The sequence below is a fragment of the Homalodisca vitripennis genome, chromosome 5, assembly GCF_021130785.1.
Source record: "Homalodisca vitripennis isolate AUS2020 chromosome 5, UT_GWSS_2.1, whole genome shotgun sequence".
In the NCBI taxonomy this organism is placed as follows: Eukaryota; Metazoa; Arthropoda; class Insecta; order Hemiptera; family Cicadellidae; genus Homalodisca; species Homalodisca vitripennis.
The window spans coordinates 34,843,183-34,864,271 of record NC_060211.1 but is presented as its reverse complement, the minus strand read 5'-3'; the positions used below and the strand labels follow the sequence as shown (position 1 = coordinate 34,864,271).

The 21,089-nt window shown below is 31.7% G+C and overlaps 1 protein-coding gene across 2 annotated transcripts; it reads right to left on the bottom strand.

Annotated features, from left to right (window-relative positions):
- Positions 1-308: 308 nt before the first annotated feature.
- Positions 309-19,421, bottom strand: LOC124361986 (tumor suppressor candidate 3). 2 transcript variants are annotated; one of them, XR_006922409.1, is made up of 8 exons: positions 19,223-19,421; positions 14,322-14,612; positions 13,934-14,074; positions 12,445-12,585; positions 11,095-11,245; positions 9,976-10,144; positions 5,393-5,466; positions 309-2,644 (listed from the first exon to the last, which is right to left on the bottom strand). XR_006922409.1 is itself a non-coding variant. In XM_046816105.1 (7 exons), the coding sequence occupies exons 1-7, from the start codon at positions 19,301-19,303 to the stop codon at positions 2,629-2,631; spliced, it is 990 nt and encodes a 329-aa protein (XP_046672061.1). In that variant the 5' UTR covers positions 19,304-19,420; the 3' UTR covers positions 309-2,628. The 2 variants fall into 2 exon arrangements, 1 of the variants encoding a protein (XP_046672061.1); XM_046816105.1 differs by lacking the exon at positions 5,393-5,466 and having other exon boundaries at positions 19,223-19,420.
- Positions 19,422-21,089: the final 1,668 nt, after the last annotated feature.

Below are 21,089 nucleotides of genomic sequence, written 5' to 3'. Positions count from 1 at the left end.
GGTTTTAGAAGTTTAAGTAGTTAAAATAAGTTTTTTGTCTAAGGTAATATAATGCACGATTTAAAGAAATAACACACATTTTCATTAATTCACACAATCTTTGTGCATGCCTGATTGGTAAAAAGATACCATAAAAGTATTTGTTTTCATAGCTTTGATTTTAGTTAACTAATTTTTGAAGAAGTATTTTTGGTTGTGCTATCGTTTATCAACATTGCTCAGATTTAACCCATTGTTACATTATGTTGTCACTCAAACATATAGCCTATGTTATTGAGGAGAAAAATTCAATAAAATATAATCACACCGTTTTAGAATTTGTGATTTTATTTCTAAATTTCATTTTAGTAAAACAATAGTTTTCTTTTATTATAGTAAACTATGGATAACACGTTCGAGATTTAACTCAGATTTACTGGTGAGTAATTGTTTCATTAAAACAACAGACATTGTGAAAAGATTAATCAGTTACACTATGTGAAAGTGATTTCAATATGTATCTCTTTTGAGAATACATAGACAATACAAGTTACCTTTTATTTTTTTATAGGAAAAAAAAGATTGAAATTTCTCACAATTTTTTAAATAAAATATTTTTGTGATATTTGGAATACTCATTGCGTGATGAGTAAAACTGCACTACATCTGTGAAATTAACTACAACAATAATATACCGTGCTCATTTTAAGTACATCAACATTTTTATTCAATCCTCAAACTGGCACTAGCTGTACATATGGCATTACAGTCTTACCAATACCACTATCACCGCTGGGTTATATTTTAATAGTGGTTCTTAAGGAAATTGACTTTTTTTAAGCACATCTTATACGTTTTTTTTGTAACCTTCACTGCAGGTCTAAATTGATTAAAGATAAGTATTGTCACAAGAGAGCTAGGCCGTCTGTTCCAGCAAACATATTAAAAAATACTATAACAGAATAACAATTAATTCCCTGCAAACATTTTATTTTCAGTAGATGCTGTATGCCAACAATTTTAGAGACAATTTACTATGTTTGGTTTAAAATGACACCTTACATCAAGCTATATAATTTCCATAACAGCCAATTATGTTAACAATTCACTTGCAGACCGTTGGAAAATTATTGATAATGGTCCTATGGTGTAAGTTAATGATATTTGTTTATGTATATAATCTTCAGATGCAACATGTTTTTAACTACTTTTTAGAAAGATGTTTAATAAATAATTTGATAGATTTTATTAAATGCAATTTTTCTGCATTGATTCCATATGCCTGTTTTCTTAATATTTTGAAATGCAAACCATTGACATATCTAGAGTAAAATGTGATAAATACACAACAATTGGAATACAGATCATTATTAATCTCCAACACGCCTGATTTTAACTATAGTGGTGAGATAACACAAAGAATTTTGGACGTACAACAAAAAATTCCCCGAGGTTAAAAAAGTGTAATGTTTATATCAAACTCTCTTTGTATCTTCAACACTGAAAGTGGCAGTTCCAAAACCATTGCAGGCATGTTTTGCTTGTTGTATATCACAACTTTAAAATCTGTAGAATAATGATCTTGATGTAAAGTATATACTATTATACCTTTCTTCATTAGTACAATACAGCCAACATTTATATGTATTTTTAATTTGAAATTAATATTTTGATGCAATCAAAATGTAAATATAAAAATTCCTCTATATTTTTTAAGATACGTATACAAATTGTTTTTATGCAAAACAATAAAAATATCCTACTTTTTTACAAGTCTTTTACAAACTTTAATTTAGTTTTAAAAAAATAAAATAATTGTTTCTAATATTAAAATTGTGTAAGCAACCAGAAGTAGCAAATCAAAGTTTGTATCACAATTTTATATATTTTCAGTGTGTATACATCAAATTAAACGAGGAAAAATTCCAAATAATCTCATATATAATGAACTAGTTGAATTTAGTGTTAAATAGCAAATTTTGATTAAGAAGGTCAGGTTTAATAGGGTATAAGATTCCATTTCTCTTGGATATTTTGGAATTTGTGTTATACACAATGTCCTATGACATTGTATAAACAAATTTAATCCATCTATATTTCATGTCCATATTAATAAATTTATTTTAATTATTAAAATACATATAAGATGAATTTTTAACTAAAACAGCTCTACAACATAATTCTCAATAGCTAAAAAAAACGTATACCATGGAAAATAAACTGCCAGTTCGAGGTTTAAATACTCAGTTTTCAATAACATTTCTTGAAACTGCCAAATTACATTTAAAAGCACTTAGAACTCCACAGAGCAAGCAGTTGTAAAGTACACAATTTTCAGCACTACTCAGTTGTCTAAAATTATTTTTTAAAGAATTCTGCTCAAACATATATATCTCAACCAACGTTATATTAAAAAGGCCCATAACAACACCTCTAAATCTAAACACGTAAGACTTAAATCACTTAATTCTACAAACAATTGTTTAATAAGTCCACAGCTAGAATAACAACACTTGCAAGTCATGTAACGGTAGTGAATGGTAGGATGTCGCTCGATACGTAGGCTGCGACTGTACGTGCAAAAATTCCGATTCCACTCACACACACATAACTTCACATATTGTTCCCTCACACTGACTCCACCAGTAGCTATTTGAACAGGAAACTGCAACAGATAATATTTTGTTAGGTTCTTTACAGATGAATACACATCAACTTAAGTTCGAATGTTGAATTTGGCTACAGTTCACCTTCCTTTTATTGCAGCGTCTGGTATCTGACACTGTCTCAGACTTGACTTCTGGAATCAGGATCATCTGAAGAGATCCAAAGAAAGTCAGTGACGAAGAAGGTCAAAACGAACCTTTACATTGTTTCGACATAAGACACCTATAAGTAGTTGAAATGGCAGTCCTATTGTCTCATCATGTGCAAGAGACGTACCTATATTTCCTACCATAGGTACATTATCTGTAGAAAACTTGAGTTTATTAGTATAGAGTGTTTGTTTTTACTACATATTAAACCAAACACACATTATTCCAATTTTAACCCTAGAACTGGTAATGGTGTCACTCTGTACTGGCGGCTCTATTTTAACAGCCTCGCAGACGTTTCTTATAATGTATCACATTTCATAACTGTTAGTCCAAATATAAACTATTATATGTCAATTTATTCACAACTATATGGAGAGCATTATAATAACAATATCTTATTGTTTCCATGGAAACATATTTTTGTTCTTTTTTACAAAATGTAAGAAAACATTTTTTGGACATTATTTTTGTAAATATTCCGTTGTGTAACTGCTTAGCAATAAGCTTTACATCAAAACTGTAAATGTATAACTTATTCAAAATTTTGTCTTGATTCCAAAAATATATATAGTTATTGTAACTTTAACCTCAAAACGTATGTGTTACAGGGCTTTGTATGAAAAATCATGCATATTTACTTATTTTCAAAGATGCGTAGATTTCTAAATAAATATTATTTTTCGTGGGTAAACGTAATCTCATGACTGCATTTTTACTTATATAAGTATGACAGATAAAATAAAAATAAAATAAAATAATAAATTTTAATCTTACCTTATTTACATATTATGTACAATATATACAAAGTTTCATTTTTCACTCAGCGTCACTAGATTTATCGGTCTCTAAAGTTTTCACCCATACTAAAACTATAACCTAAGAAAGCTAAAAAAACAATAATAAAACACTATAAAATACAGTTTCCACAAATACAATTGGATTCGTAACCTCAAACAAAAAACCCAGCACTTGTTTACAGTTTCACAACAATGTGGTTGACCCGTACTACGTTCACGTCAGCTGTCATAGAGAACGATGTTTTACGGTAAACAAAGAAGACAATAATCGAAGTAAGAACAATAAATCGGTACTATAGTTAATGCTGTTCCAGAATATATCAAATAAAAATCATTTATATGACCTTAATTGCCTAAAATTTCAATAACTGTACATGTCTACTTTGGCGACGAATATTCGTCGTTGCCAAATCGGACGAGCCTTTGGCGACGAAAATTCGTTTCATACCAGCTGGAGGGTTAACCTCACTAAATTTGTTATCTGTGTGTTCCTAATGAATTGTACTACAAGGTCTACTAAAAACAGGCACTTATATTTCAAAGAAATTTTGTTAGGGAATTTTAATAAAGCACATGCTGGTACAGTATTAGGTACAACTTTATCATTGTCAGAAATGTTAATACAGGTGAAAATGACTATTCAACAAGAGTTGTATATAGATCAAAAGGTTGCAATCTCAGTTATAAAAAAATTATACAGTATTTATTGTCAATAGATTTTTCCCAACGAATAATTATACGTTTTATAAAGTTTTTATAACCTCAGGAGGGTTCATCTAGGCTGGTTTATGCCTGCTAGTTGAACCTGCAAAGGACAACAAAAACTGATGTGTCACTTACATTGTGACTAAGACTTTACAGTTCATAAGAACTTTTTTATGGTTTTTATTAGGGATTTTTCATTATTTTGTTTGGTTTATATTACAATTCAAAATACTGTTTATCCAATAAAAAAACAATATGTTTGTGATAGTAATATTGTACTATAACAAATTGTGTAATATGTAAAACTCATTTCACTGACCAATGAAAAGTCTTAAATTTTTGTTAATTTGTATAGTTTTAGTATAGCATATTTTCATTACAATATTTCTCACTTATAAATATATATTTTCAATTTTTTCTTACATTTTTCATGGAAAAAATTATTTGATAGGAATCTAAAACTCAGATGTTGCACTAACATTTTATAACAATACCTACATATTTTTTCCTTGTGCAAGACAATTTTCTTTTCTTTTAAAACAAAAACCAAATTCTTCATTTCACACTGACAATACCTACATCTAAAAGTATATTTTTGTGTGAAAACATAATTTAAAGCAGTCTAAATAAACCTTTGAAGATCAGCACAAATTTACCTGCTAGCGTAGAAAAATAGATGGAAAAATTTTTGTAATGAACTCTCCATCATTACTTGCCGGACAAACCCTTCATAGTGTCAACGGCTTAAAAATTGTATAGTGTCAAAAGTGCATACCATTGACAGATGATATATCATCAACCTACAGAACAGAGCACTAAGCCTCTGCAACAGTCAACAGGTTAACTATTTTCACAAGCTAAATTATACTTAATATTTAATGATCTGAACTACAAGTTGAGCAAAATAAATTCAATTTGGCGATTATGAAACTACAGCTTTTAATCTGATACAAGCACATAAATTTATAGTTTGTTAGGCTAAAGAAACTATAACATATCCTCTGCAGAGTCTGACTAGCTACATAAAACGTTTCAAAGCAATTTTTTAGTAGTTCAACATCTAAAATGAATGCTAGAACATGTATTCATTACCTTTAAAACAGGAGAAAATGTCCAATGTGGCTATCAAAAATACTACCTTCTTAGGACTTCACATATACGGAAATCTGCAATGGACAACTCACATATAAAAACCAAGCCTAAAAATGAATCAATCATTTGTTTTTTTTCCTCCAAACAATTTAACTTGTACATGCTGGATGGGACATGTCCTCAGAGGTACGATCTCTTTGGCTGGATCTGCGCTACTTTAATGCACAATATTTTTTCACAACAGATTAATAACAACTAAATATACCTTTTTAACATAGTACAAATATTAATGTAAAAGTTCGTTCAATTTTCTAAGTGTGAAATAACATTTACAAGCAATTTAAACTAGTTTTTAATTAAGTACCATAAACATAAAATATCAAAAGGTATAAAGGAAATAATAAAGCTTAGGAATAATATGATACAGCAAACCGCTGCTAGTTCGACCTTGGATGATAACTCATCATTGCTTATTCCAATTGTGCCGTCGGTCATCAGTGTTTGTTTGTTTCGCTTTATTCAAGTCGTATCCAGTCAATGTCACATCATTCATTGGCAGTGAAAGTGTGTATCAGTAGTAGTTTCATGTCGCAAAGGACATTTTGTGGATTTGTAAACAGGGGGAATACTGCAGCAAATACGATGTTGTCATCTGCTAAGCGGAAAACATTACATACTTTTTTGGCTAGTGCAAGATTGTTAAATAGAGTTTTTTTATTGTATTTGATTTTTCATATATTGAGAGAAGCAATAATGTATTCAGGATGTTTGTCTGAACTTGGAATGTTATAATCTTACAACGTACTATGTCCTCTAAATCTATTACTATAAGCGTTATTTTTTAATGTCTATTTATGATGTACTGTAATTTTATAACCTGTAAAACACACTTAGTGTAATATTTTCTATTAAATTACGCTTTTATTATGTTTTTATATCAACAAATGTGCTCTCTTGAACTTTTTACTTTTCCAACTGTGCTTTCAGTCCTGTAGATTAACGGGATTCTACTGTATATACATATATGATTCTTTTGCTAAACACAATAGAAAGGTCTCTTTTCCTTTAATGGGTTAAAATGATATACCTTAATTCATCTCTGGGTTGAAAAACCAACTACCAGAGGCTACACTAAGGCCTTGTGGTCGTCTATGCCCCTCCTACATTTTATGATTATATACTAATAATATAATATATATATACGATTATATAACAATCTTCTGGAGAGCACTCAAGACTCAACTCAAAGTGATCAACACATCCAAAAATTGAAGCAGCAGCATTCTAAGATGTAAATTTAATCCATCTAAAATTGCAATATTTGTCTTTTGTCCTGGATTTCAAAGCTAAAAGTGCCAAGGTAGTTACTATCTGACTGCCAGGAGAAAGAAGGTGGCAGGAATGCAGTGGAGGGTCTGCAGGGGTAGGTTGATATGACACATTTGATCACCTGTGGGGGTGAACCTATTTGGTTAGTGCTGTACCCTCTTCTGAACGTGAAAACATTAACTGGCCCCATCTATGATAAATTATTGTAAGAAAAGAACAGAAGGAATGCAAACGTTCAAAAACTTGTAAGTTGAAGTATGTTTAATGATAAATTTTGGGCAAACTTATTAATTTTATGTATTTTTTATACTATACAGTAAAATCCAACAATGAAATATAAACTCAACAAGACAGTCATAATAATTTAAACATTTATTTTACTTCAATTTGTATTGAATTTGTTCATTTTTATTTAATAAGTATTTATAAAAACGTTTGTCATCCTTAAATACAATAATTTATGCTAAAGTAAAAGCTTCAATTGTTACACAGGTAATTTAATAATAAGAATAATACTTCCTATATGAATACATTTATTTTTGTAATGTGGCATGATTGAAATTAGTCTGGAAGGAATATGATGAACGCAAAATATTTTAACTGTATGCACATATTATTTTATGTTTACATATGTATGGATTTTGACACCATCAATTTTATTACTAATCATGTTCTGGTAATGACCTAGCTCGTTCATCAGTGTCGTTCAGATCAGACCCATCCGAGGATTCTTCTGTAGAGTGATCTTTATCACTGTTCACACCCACCTGTACAATTATAGGGTCAATATTATCCTCCAGAAAACTCCCAGTATTCTTCGTCGACTCTTGTTACTTGTTTAACGTAACCAGCCCAATTTTCCTTTGTAAGTGTTTTAATGGTGTCGGTAGTAACATCCTTCAACCGAATTAAACTTAGAGAACCCCTGTAACATTTTCTTCCTTATTTTTCTTTTGCTCTTACTCCACGCAAGTTCTATGGGGGTTATTGTCACATATATTAATGGTAGACTGACAACATTATGGCCATGACTTTTTAGCAGGGGTCAACCTTATACACTTTTTCAACTGGTTTTCGCTTATTAATTATATACAACGTGTTCGTCTATTTAATGTCCACTGTATCATCTCACACTTAACTGAGCTTTTTGTTGGAGGTTTAGCAACTTTCACAAGGTTATCAAGCAATGTTATAATAAGGTGCGTTGTACATTACAATAACTGATTCAGGAGAAAGCACAGGCAGGAGCTTTTCTCTTAACAATTCATCAAAATTTGTTTTAACCTTTCCAGCGTTATTGACGCGGATCCGCGGAGGGCCACTACAAGCTCAAAACGTTATTGCCGTGGATCCGCGTTTTTTGCATTCTTTATTTTCTTACTGCTATGTTAGTTGAATATTTTGCTGTTAGATGGTTCTAGTCGTCATGCGACATACAGACGGGTTGCACTGCCTCGAATTCTGTTACAATGGGAGTGGCAGTTGCTTCTAATTGGCCAAACACTGTCTAGCGGGCGTGGCCCCGCGCCTTTCACAAAGTCATTGACGGGAGCTCCCGTCAAGGCATCTAGCCAGTTGTTAGTGAGAAGCGTCCGGTACACGCATATGTATTTCGGTTATCGCTAATTTTCTGTTGTGTCTTATTCTTTTTAAAGTAAATTATTCATATTAAATACAGCAGTTTCCAGTATTTATTTAGTGTTTTTTACCATTATTCGTGTGAATGGCCTATCCAGACGATTCGGAATTTGAAGATTTGGTAATTCTGAGCAATTACTTGGTCAACCCCAAACTTTTTAATATTTTACTACGGTCATAAGGATGTTATCACAAAGCAAGAAACATAATTCAAGCCCTGCAAGGCTGTCCTACACGTTGCCGAGCGATAAGAAGGTTCAAAGTCCACGCGATAACAGTGGCTTGCGGGAGACGCGTGGAATGTCAGTTGTGACAGCCCGCCACTAAATAAACACTCTTTGTCTACTTTTGTATTTTTCTAATTTTATTGGTTTGTAATATAGTATACGTTTATCTATAAAACTGTGTTTCATTCCCATACTTACTGAATAAATTATAAAAATATTAGTGACAACTAATACGACATTCTACGATATTCTCAAAAGTTAAAAATTATCCTAGGTAATCCAAAAAAGGCTAAACGAATTTTATTTACCGTTAAATAACTCTATTTTGACATACAGAAACGAAAATAAATTTAACTTTACACATTGGAAATTTAAAAAAATTGTAACTTTATCAAAGATCAGGTCTAATTTTTTCATGACGCTTAAAGGGTTAATTATTTGCACATGTTAGTATCCTGTTGATAAACCCATTGCTAAAGCCAATGTGTATGATAATAAGTCTGTTATCTTCTCTGTTGGTAATCAGGACACCAGTTACATCTTCAGTTTGCCTACATTTCTGGGAAGTTAGATTAGAGTCTACCCACATTTCATACATATAAACTATTTTTCTGTTGCCACTTCTCAGCTTTTTTGATATCTTACAGATACTAACATTAACAGTGTCTGGACATTCTATGAGTATTTTGCGTCTATTAGTACATTTCTTCCACTTAAAACTAATTTTTGTAGAATTTTACACAGTCTTTTTCTTTGAAGGGAAATCGATTTTGTCGATTTTATGTATATAGTAATCATTGATGATATTTCTTTTCTTTCCTGGGGTTCACAAGAACCAATTGCCGAATTGTTTACATTCAATTCTAATTTTATAAAAAATTTTTAGAGATTTGGATGTGTACAAACCAGTCCTTTCAGTAGCTTTCTTTAATGGAAACAATAAATTATTGTTTTTAGATTCCTCGTCACATTTAACGATGACACTGTCAATAACTATTACGTACTTCACTGTGTATTGTTTTTACCCTCTTGCCCCTATTCATAGTATCCATCATTTAAACCCAAAACAACAATAAAATTGTGTAAGCAGAGTTATTCCCACTAACAAACCTCTTATGAAACAAACACATTACTTTAAGAGTTATGTTTTTAGCGAGGTTGCTAGAGAAACTGCAAAGGGAATAAGAAGGAGAAGGGGGGAAGAGGAAGATAAGACAGCTGGACTTAAGGCGATTGCTTTTTCCAACTAGTAATAATTAGTTATGAAATCATGTTTAAACTTGTTTACAAGATTTTAAAACATTTCTACACAAAAATCATTTACTCAACATATCCTCAAATGTCTAAAAAAAATAGTTGTAATACAAATGAGCATTACAAACAATTTACCTGTATGGGTAACCATGGGCCTTGGAACGGAAGATGGACAGAATGACGCTGAAGAAGACAGCGACGATGGCCAGTCCCACGACTGTGATGATCTGACGCACGCGCACATCTCCACTCTTGCGTGATGCTGCGTCTGTCATCATGATCATGCCAAGGACAATTGCACCATCTGCACTGTTAAGGTTAATACATGCCCGGCTACACTGTACAATTATCACAGTAAATCGTCTTTATTTCATTAAATAATAATTATTCGGCAACAAATAAACTGTAAAGAAAACAAATCAATTGTAATTGACTTCTTTTTGACAATTAGTATGTTAAATTTTGGAAATTATACATTCATTACACAAATGTTTAGATACTTACCTCTGGGGAATAGCACTATTTTTACATTGACTTCATGATTTAAAGAAATTCACTTGTTTTATTAATAATCTATTAATAATGTCTCCTGGGAAGATCAACAGTAGTTAAAAATTGTATGCTCCTGTCTCCTTTCTTTCTTTATCACAGTTTTATACTATGTCAAGTAACGTTGTTAAACTACCAATTTCTGGATTACCCTTTTCATTGTTCAGTTTGGCATCAAAGAATAAATAAACTAAGATTAAATCGTTCAAAGCAACAAATGGATGCTACAAAGGCTGCGAATTAATAGATAAATCAATCTTCAAATTTAGACATAATTCTCTATTTAATTACTATAACAAGTACTTTTTTAATGGTAACTGTTTTGAATTCTTTATTTACTGATCCTTTTTTTATTCACACACAATTATTTTTAAACTTTTTTTTATTTACAATGAAAATTATAAACATTATAATTTGTATTGAAAATCTTGTACGTTTTGCTCATTCCAACAAACTTGGCCTAGAGAAAAGATAGAGCTAACTAACAAAATAAACACCAAGAGAACACAATTTACTAGTGTCCAATATTTCAACAAGTCAAAAGAAATACCAAACAGCACCGACATGATTTAAATTTTTTTATAAATTGGTATCATGGTATCAAACTAATCACGAACAACAAGTTCTTCAATGTTAACAAATACTGTAACCTATTGCTCATCATTGTCCGAAATGGAGAAATAAATGTTTTCATTAAAAGGATACTTAGAATTATGACGATGTATGTCTCAAGCACAAACTGGCCCTGAGAAGAGCCATGTATGTAAGCAACTCCTCCAGATTGGCTGCGGTGTACAAAGGGAGGACTGCGGATATGGTTCCACATCTGGCCAGACACCATCGCAAAGCAAAATAACTGTGGACACAAAAATCATTGTCCAGTAACAAGCAGAAACTGGCCCTGAGAAGAGCCATATACGTAAGCAGCTCTTCCACATTGGCTGCATGTACAAACGGGAGAATGCGGATATGGTTTTTTAACAAGTATTAACAATGTCATTATATAGTCCAGGTATCCTATTTAGGCTACTAGTAAAGCAACTTCATTTTGATGCGAATCCTTATAAGTAGTATATCATGTTCTTATGAAAACTTTAAAATTTTCTCAAAACTATTTTAAAAGTTCATGAAAACTAAATTAAAATTACTTTAGAATAATTTAAAATTTCCTCATTCATAAATAGTTAAAATTTCCTTACTATTCGCTTAAAATTTAATATCATTAACACCATTTAAGTACGCTTCTTGAATATAAGGCTAAAACGAACCTGATATATCAACGACAACTGAAATGTACTCAAACAGTGTACCACTATCTCGGCACACAATACCCTCAATCAATCAGTACATAAGTATGGGCGTTTTGCACCAACCATGGTGCATGGTAATATGTAAGAATTAAGTATATAATTTATAGATATAATAATAATATAGATATAATAATAAATAATAATTTATAGTATATAAATTATATATATATAGACGATATAATGTTTATAAAATCCAAATATAGACATTTCAGCAAAATAACACAATATGAGTTTTTGAACATTGTAAAACAATATTTTTAAAGATAGAGAAAGAATAAAAAACTGAATTCACCTTGTCCTACAATCACAATATTTGAATATTTAAAATTGATACAGTATAAGAAATCAGTCGTGTCAATTTTTAAGAGGGAAAGAAGAAGGTTTAAAAGGTTTTCTAAGAGTTCAGCAAAAAATTTATATTTTGTGTTTCACTGTCTTAATAAACTTTACTGCTTCAAATAAAATGTTTTCATGTAAGTAGGCTTTGCACAGAAATTGTAGTATCTCACAAAAAAGATCTTGTATCTCCTAATCTCATGAGTTTTCATATTGATTTAATTTTATGAATAGTTCTCATGTTACCATATTAATTTTACACATCAAAGCACATACTGTCACACAAACATAATGAAAAACAGACACCTTGTATCAATAATGTTGAATAAGTGCTAAGAATCCTTGTTATATAGTTATTATGCATGGTGTGGTTATCACGCAACTTTTGACTATCTTAGATTACACTCACAACGGCAGTGACTCCCCAGAGATTCTTGTTGTAGAGGAAGTCAAGGTTGTTGCGGCGCAGGTAGAGGAAACCTGCCACAAGAGCAAACAGCATCACGAGAGCCATGGTGCCGGAGTAGTTGGGTGGACGGAACACTCGGATCTGCAAGTCAGTGTGAGAATTACAACAATGTTCCATAGAGTGAGAACCAAGGTCACTATAAAGTTGTAAAAAATTAAAGTAAACCTAAGGAAGTGCTGTATGTTTTTTTGCAGAGTTATTATTTTCATTTCAGTTATTTTATATACTTTTATTGAAGGCAGAAAAAGTATTTTTTTTAGTGTTTTACTAATATTTTTTCACTCAACAAGGATTTATAGGAATTTAATTAGGAATATGTAATCAAACACAAGAAAAACAGTTAAAGGCAGGAAAGTGATTTTTTACAGTAAGTACACAAGTATTACATGATTTCATGGCATACGACTTAAGAAAATTATTTTTTTTTATTTGATTTAAGGCACAAGGCGTGTTTACGCCACCGCAGCGCTGCAGCTACCATTTAGCGTCTGCACTCAGCAGTGATCCTGTTTTTCAAGTCTTGGACACCTGTGGGATGTGTTAATAGTGTTTTCTAGCAACTCTAAATACTACCCTCTGCACACTACTACCCGGATCACTGGATCGGTAGAAGAGGATCAATTGAGTGACCGGCAAGGTCTCCAGACTTAACACCCTTAGACTTTTTTTGTGGGGTCACTTGAAATCAGTAGTTTTTCAAACACATCCCACTGGTGTCCAAGACTTGAAAAACAGGATCACTGCTAAGTGCAGACACTTAACCAGAGAAACTTTTAGAAAGGTGTGGCAAGAATTAGAAAATAGATTATATTTTTGCTTGAACATCAATGACTACCAATTTAAACATTTGATTTGAAGTTTACAATGGATTTACAACAGTATTCAGTGAGTAATTCTGTTGTTATCAGCAGTAGTACAGTAGTTTGTAGACTAATAATATTGTTGTGTAAGAAATTACATTATTGGCTGTTCATACCAAATGGCTAGGCTGAATTCCATTTTTTTTTTTTTTTCATTTTTTTCTGTACCATAATACAGCATTTTTATGAGCTTCAGTTTGAGGTGTCACAAGGTATTCGTTACCATTTCAAAATTTTGACTTGGATATGGGGGGGAGCATGGGGGTGAACACCCCCATTTTGAAATAATTTGATTTTTGTTCCCCCAATTAGTACTATCACTCCCGTTTATAGAATTTTGATACTTGGGCTAAAAGTCTTTTAATACAAGTTTGAAGTTTTCAAGCGAACACCCTGTATGTATAACATTGAATTTTGTTTGAATAAAAGACTAAATAAATGTATATTATTATAATTAACATTCCAAATGACGAGGAAAACTTCAATTTTAAAAACATTGAAACTAATCACTTTGTGTGATACGCTTTAGTGTATTGTGAAATTTAGTGACGGTAACACTGACAGATTACCTGTACATCAGTTCTCTCCCCAATCCACTTGGCAATGGCTTCAGCAGCAAACCCAACTCTCTGGATGTCAAATGTGTCGCTGTTCTTTGGCTTGCCTTTGGCTGGGAAGTGGATAAATATTGGTGCCGTGTTGAGCCTCAACTGCAAATAAAATAAAGAACAGAATTCTTCAATACAAAAGTGAGCTTTCCCAGGTCATACGTTGATCTTAAATTAATCCTCAGTGGTCCAAAGTCTCAAAACAGACCAATCCAAAATATTCGGTCCCAGAAATTGAATGCACATTATGTGTGGGGGACCGTTAATGTACAATGTTCATGTCACTAAATTATTACCTTATTTACAGTACCTTACATCTACATTCTAATTAGAAATATTTTAAACTTACCAACTGAAAGACGTCAGAACCTTCATCAAAGTCTACCATTGCGAAGAATAATTTATTAGAGTAAATTTGGGAATATCGGAATGAATTAGCGACAATGATGAACTCTTCATTGGCGTGTCTACATATTGAACATTGCCTTGTAGGAGACATGGCTGTGAACATTACTACAACTGAGTAATTCCTCGGGGTTGTTTTCACAAACTCTCTGAACTTTGCTCCATTGAACCTCAACACCGATCGCTTCAAGTTCATCTCGGTCAACTGCTGCACTCTTTCACTTAAGCTCTGCCCCTAAAACAAAGATTCACTTTACATTTCTATTACTAGAGAGATTAATATTTTAGGTTATTAAACCCTGAGTTAGTCCCTAACAATCTGTGATGTGTTTTTAAAATGTTACCATTTCTTATTTTAATGCTTGTAAGTTTGCACTATACTTTTGTCCAATTGGAATGTAAAATCCACCTCTCAGCCTATGACACGACATGTAAATAAAATAAATTTCTACAAAATATAATTCAAAAATCTGTTTTTTTTTCTATAACATGTTTGCTGTAGATAAATAATATTTCTCTGTTGGCTGGATTAATTTAAAATTATATATATATATATAAATAAATAAAACTAAAAAACATCGGTATTTATTGTGTTTTATTTATTGTGTTATAAATGTATGACATAATTTGCTAATTAATAAAAGTCAGTGAAAACACATTGGGTAGTAGAGTGAAACGCCGCCTACCTCATCAGAATACGACGATCCAGTCAGAAATGGCAGTGCATAATGTACTTCACAATGTGTACCTAAAACAACCCGCCATTTCTGATTGGATAAACCTTTTGAGATGCGGTTTGCGGCATTCAACTCTACTAAGTGAGCTCTTTCAAATGATGTATCACTCGACCCATGCTTCAATTTAAGATTTCCATGTTTTCCTCTGTGGGCCATCCCCCCATGGTTGGCATGTCATGGTAATAGCAAGGAAAAATAGTTTACATAGCCATATGACACTGTGCAAAGTTTATAGATGTTATATCCTATGGTTTTTAAAATATTAAGCCGTACCCATACTTTTCAAACACCCTGTATATATATATATATATATATATATATATATATATATATATATATATATATATATTACTGTTTCCAGCTTAAAGGCATTAATTAGAACAGTATGTATAAAACAGAACTAGCTTATAGATTCTTTTTACTTTTATTAAAAGAGTTATTGATTACAAAAGTCTAGTTGAACATTAACAGTCAACCAAAAGATGTGGCTCTTCTAATGGGCTTACTAGGCCGAGCTTGGATATATTATTCAATAAAATAATTTTATTTATTATATAATAATAGTTATTATTACTTTATGAATACTATACATTTAATTTCACTCAGTAACTATAAAGATAGAAACTGAATCTTTTGAAAACTATTTTTCTAACAATGGCCTTATTTGAAAAATATGTTTTGCTATAATCTATATATATATATAAAAGAAAGTCATGTTAGTTACACTATTTATAAGTCAAGAACGGCTGAACCGATTTGGCTGAAAATTGGTAGGGAGGTAGCTAAGAACTGGGAGAAGAACATAGGATACTTTTTATCCCGTTCCCGATTCAGGATTCCGCCCCACTGGTCTCTAAAAGTTCAGAAATACCCGTAAGAAATGCATTGCAGCAAACATACGTTATTAAGTGAAAGAGCCTTTTCAAATTTAATCAGCTGTTCTTTGTAAACATATATAATGCGACAAAAGAAATTTATATGTTTATAATATAATTTAATTACTATTTTAAATTTCTTTACACTTATAGTTTGAAAGCATAGAGTAAGCTTAAAAGAAACAGCAAATTTTGTTTCAACTGTTTCTGCAATCACTGTTAAACATAGACTTTACTATCCAGATAATACAATTCAAATTTGACGTAAAAATTCACCTTTAACTGCAATATTTATCTAATATAAACCATGCTCATGCTTGATCAGAAGAGCAATGCAGATATCAAAATTACTATCTTACGTTGGCTACAAATATAAAGAATGTTATAAAACCAACCTTAGTTGTTTTTTTTTGACAGAAGTATGGTTCTCAAAACTCTGTGTGTACATATTCTCTCGATCGAGACAACAAAGCAAGCTCATGGCATCGGAGATATAACTAATTTGATCCAGAAGTGATACACGCGCAAAGCCTAAAATAAAAACCATACGCAATTTCGCCTAACATCTGAAGCTCATAATCATTAGACTGTAATAATATGTAAATTATATTGGGCGCCATCATTTATTACACTGTATGTGCGCTAATGAATTCCAAATTTTTGACTCCTGTCCACGATGGTCTAATATAGTTCAATTGTATACAAAAATCATAGAATATTGAAGAAAAATTCCAGTTATTTCACAGGTGCATATTGAGACTGTTTTAAGATTTAAATCTTAAATAGATCATGAGCTTGGAATATCTTTCAGTGACTATCATTTATCTCAGAAGAGTAATAACGACGTTCAAAAGAAATATGCCTCCTATGTCCCAATTTTTATGCAGCCAATCGCGCATAATTGCTTTTACTAAGTAATATAAGGACTTCGGTTCTTCAGATTTGCGTGCGAAGCCGTGGGTAACAGCTAGTTATACTATAAGTAGAAACTCATTATGCCTGTTGAGTAAATGGCAACCATCACAGCAAAAGCAAGATAGTGGCAATTACTAATCTAACTAAATGCAGTAATTATTTAACATATTCCATTAATGTAATGGAAACATGATTTTTCTGGACATTAGTCATTTTGAGATCTGCTATCTGATCTCTTACTCAGGATGATAACAGAGACCATGACGAAAGCCATTTCCTATGGCCTTCTGGTCAGTTTTTAGTCATTGATAGTTCAATGCAGTCCTATTGCAACCTGTATTCTTTAGTTTGGTTTCAATAATTAATTTTTTGCTTTTATTAAGTGCATGTTTTAGAGATAGTGTGAATGGAATTGACACACAACATGTTTGTTGTGCTTCCTGACCTTTGCGTGTCACAAAGCTCTGATATGATTTGTTTATTTTAAACTACATTGTAGATATGTATTAGGTTAGTTATCCATCTGAGGAAGAGATCAGATTTCAGATATCGAAACTTCGTGTTACTGAATTCTCGTATCAGTAAACAATGGCTCAAGGTCCTGAAAAATAAAGGTCTGTTTCACTACCCTTTTATCAGAAAAAATTTAAACAAAGCAAAACTTTGGAATTATTGGGAAATGTCTAGAATTTTCCAATAAACTGATTATCACCAATTAGGTTATCAGAATCAAATCAATGAAAGTACACCTGTTTACTTAAACTAAATAACACTATGAATAAATACTATATACAAGGTGGCGTATATGTGTAGTTCGCTCATTTAAGTCTCCCAGACATAATTTCACACCTAACTGATTGCAGAACACAGTACCTTACTAATGTACATAGCAATGGCTGCTCACACCAAACCGGTGTGTACTCCAGTAACAAAATATTGTTTTTAAATAAGAACCCATTTACGTCCCATTCTGAAATTTGGCTTATCAATTATAGTGTAAATAACATTTGTTTGTTAAATTGAAGGGGAAAAACATAAATTGTTTGTTTTTGATTTTTCAAAACCCGTTTTTGCGAGAATTCGAATTATTAAAAACATACTGATGTGATAGATCAAATTAAAGGGCATTTCCAATTGAAAAGAATGCCACCAAGTTGAGCTCTTTAGCTTTAATAGTTTTTTAATCACAGTATTTAGAAAATATACTGAGACAACACTAAAATCTACATTTTTGTGGTTTGTGGTTTTTAAAAGCCTGTCACTCAAATATCCTAAAGCAGAAAAATGTAAATTTTTTCATTTTAACTAGTCTTAGTACATATAACTTCCACACAAAAATATAAAAATCTGAGAAGTCAAGTCCAGACCATTGGTTGATTTGACATGGAATGACCCTAAAACAAAACGTATTCATGATAGAAACAATTAGTTTATTGTAATTTACACAGATAAATAAATTGTATTTTTGTGTTGGTTTTGATAACCCAGTAGGCCTACTGCATCATAGTTTTGAAAACAAAGGAGCTACATATCACATTGTTTTGATACTTATTGAAACTTAATTCTACACTAACAAAAATTGTATTCTTTTTTTCTTTTATTCAATATGTTCATTTAACATAGATTGGATCACATTTAACTAATTGATTTCTTCACATAGGAGTTTTCTCATTCCAATAGTACCAAATAGTATATTGCAATTATTCATTTATATAAGTTGTTTTATTAGCGACTGAACTTCACTACACTTCACAATTGGCCATGATAGATTATGAAAGTGATTGTGGTCACAAGTAGGCTATGTGGCTACATCAGATCTAGGAATAAAATGTCATGAATTTTTACTAGAATATACTAAAGTTACAGGAAAGATGTAAAAAAGTGCACAACAGTCTACAATAGGTCCATTATCATTCAGTAACCTACAGGTAAAAATCACTGGTATCCTAGGCTATTCTTCAGAAATAAAACTAAACTATTATTACCAGCATTACATACCAGAGTCAATTGGAATTTACTCATTTGGCCCTTTCTTAATTCAGCAATTCATGCAAAGCAAAATTATAAGATCCCAAACAAGCAATCAGGTATATCAGTCAATCATTTACAAAAATGGGAAGAAGCCTAAAACACTAGTTTAGAGGCTAAATAAATTTTAAGAAAATTGCAAAACTTTTTATTTATAAAAAGCAGTTCATAGGCCAACTAAAATCAAATTAAAAATGATATGTAGTGGATAATTAGCCTTGCCAATACAATTAATACAAACCGGTAATCTTCTTAACCTCAATTCATTAAATAATAAGCTTTAACTGTACCTTGCTTTTTATTTGTCCTGTGCATGACTGTAACAGATATGTGCATAACGATAAGAGTACAAAACTCCAAGAAATATACATTTTAAAGCTATTTAAACAGATAATCTCTAAGGTGGTTTAATAGTATCTTGTTTACGTGTTCAACCATTCACAGTGCGACAGCTAAGGCTAAGCCAATTCAGATCTTATAGTTGGACAGTTGGACAGAACAGACGAAATCTCAAATAGAAAAGCACAACATGTCAGATCCAGCTGATACAAACCCCAATAAAATAATGAGCATGGACAGAACTGAATTATAAAAAGTTAGTTTTAAATAGATTTATCTGTACAAGAATCCCTGCATAATCCATTATTTTAACAAAATATAAAAGAAAATATAGGTCATCTGGTATTTATTTATGGCTAGTTGTTCTCTTAAGAACTATAAAGGTTTTTTTATCCAATTACCTGTGAACGATTTTACCAATTCACATTTTACAAAAAACAAGCCTTGGATGTGTTTAAATTTAAAGGGTACAAATCTGAATTAATCGCCAACCCAATTCGTTACAACGGTGACCTTTACCGAACCGTTCAAAAGCGTATTCCTCAGGCTCAGGATTCCCTTATATATAACAAGGGAGAACAGATAATTACAGTAAAGGTAGTGAGTTGTAGCACTATACACCTTGAAAACAACCAAATATCACTAATTTAAATACGTTGTTGAACTCTGTCTCCCTTGGAATCTTAAATCGGGACTTGGTTTAGATCACTTGCAATCGAATCATGTCCACCCCAACACGAATTCGCACAAGAATGAATGAGACAACATTCATTTAAGAATGAACTCCTTAAAGTTATGACAATATCAAATAAATCTATCATTAGTGCATCTTTTTAACATGTAGACGCTCAGTTATACGATCCCTAAATGGCTGTAAATTTTTCAAGGTCAAGCCTCTTTTTAAGAAGAGAGATGTTACAGACGTATGCAATTGTCATCCAATGTCATTCAATACCAGTGATATCAAAATTCGTTAAAAAAATAGTTTGTAACCAGCTCTACTTAGAATTAAATAAGCTTTTGATGAAAAATCAGAATCTCTTCAGAAGATCGAAATCAACTGAATTGGGATTAATTGATTTTGTCAATTATTCCATTAAAGCAATTAAGACGTGAGATGTTTTGGCAATCTCTACAGTTTTTTACTTTAAAAATGCAAACAGTTTGTTTGGTAAGCTTTAGAATGTCTTCGGTGTATAAAATTCAACCATTGTGGCTCACCTCAACTTTGTCTAACATAATGTCAGATTGAGGAAATTTTGTAGAAAAATAAATTCAAATTTCAGTTTATCAAAATTTTATTCTAATTTATGCCCACAGGGATAAACTCTGGGCCCTATCCTTTGTTAACTTTCGTAAATAACATCAATAGTGAAATTCCAAAAGATAACTTTTGTTTGGAAATGATACTACTCTGTTACCATTAATAAAACTGTTCATATCTGCTGGGAGCTGTGCCTTTCACTGTGCCGAGAGGGACTCACTCGAAGTCAGTTTTCAGTAGACGTTTCCAGCCAACTAATTATACTCAAAACCACGGCATATCCAGTCTCCTGAAGACTGCCGAAGCGGCTTTTTCCTCCGTCAATTTCTTCGGGAATTCTTCTTTCAGGACGGATGCTATTGGTTTCCTGAGAGACTGGAAGTGATGCGTGGTGCATGAGCTACGTAGTCTCTGTTTTACAATTAATTCCTATATGTTAAAATACCTTGATATTGTTTTGTTTGTATACCTACTTATTATATATTATTAATTTCATTCGGATATACTTGTAATTTTTGTAAAATTGATGTTGCAATGTTGAAATAAATAAATAA

Coding starts and splice junctions, on each gene's coding strand:
- LOC124361986 (XM_046816105.1), bottom strand. CDS start 19,303: ATGTATATTTCTTGGAGTTTTGTACTCTTATCGTTATGCACATATCTG. Junction 14,613..19,222: donor CAGGACAAATAAAAAGCAAG/GTACAGTTAAAG, acceptor TCTTTGTTTTAG/GGGCAGAGCTTAAGTGAAAG. Junction 10,145..11,094: donor ATACATCGTCATAATTCTAA/GTATCCTTTTAA, acceptor TTAACAGTGCAG/ATGGTGCAATTGTCCTTGGC.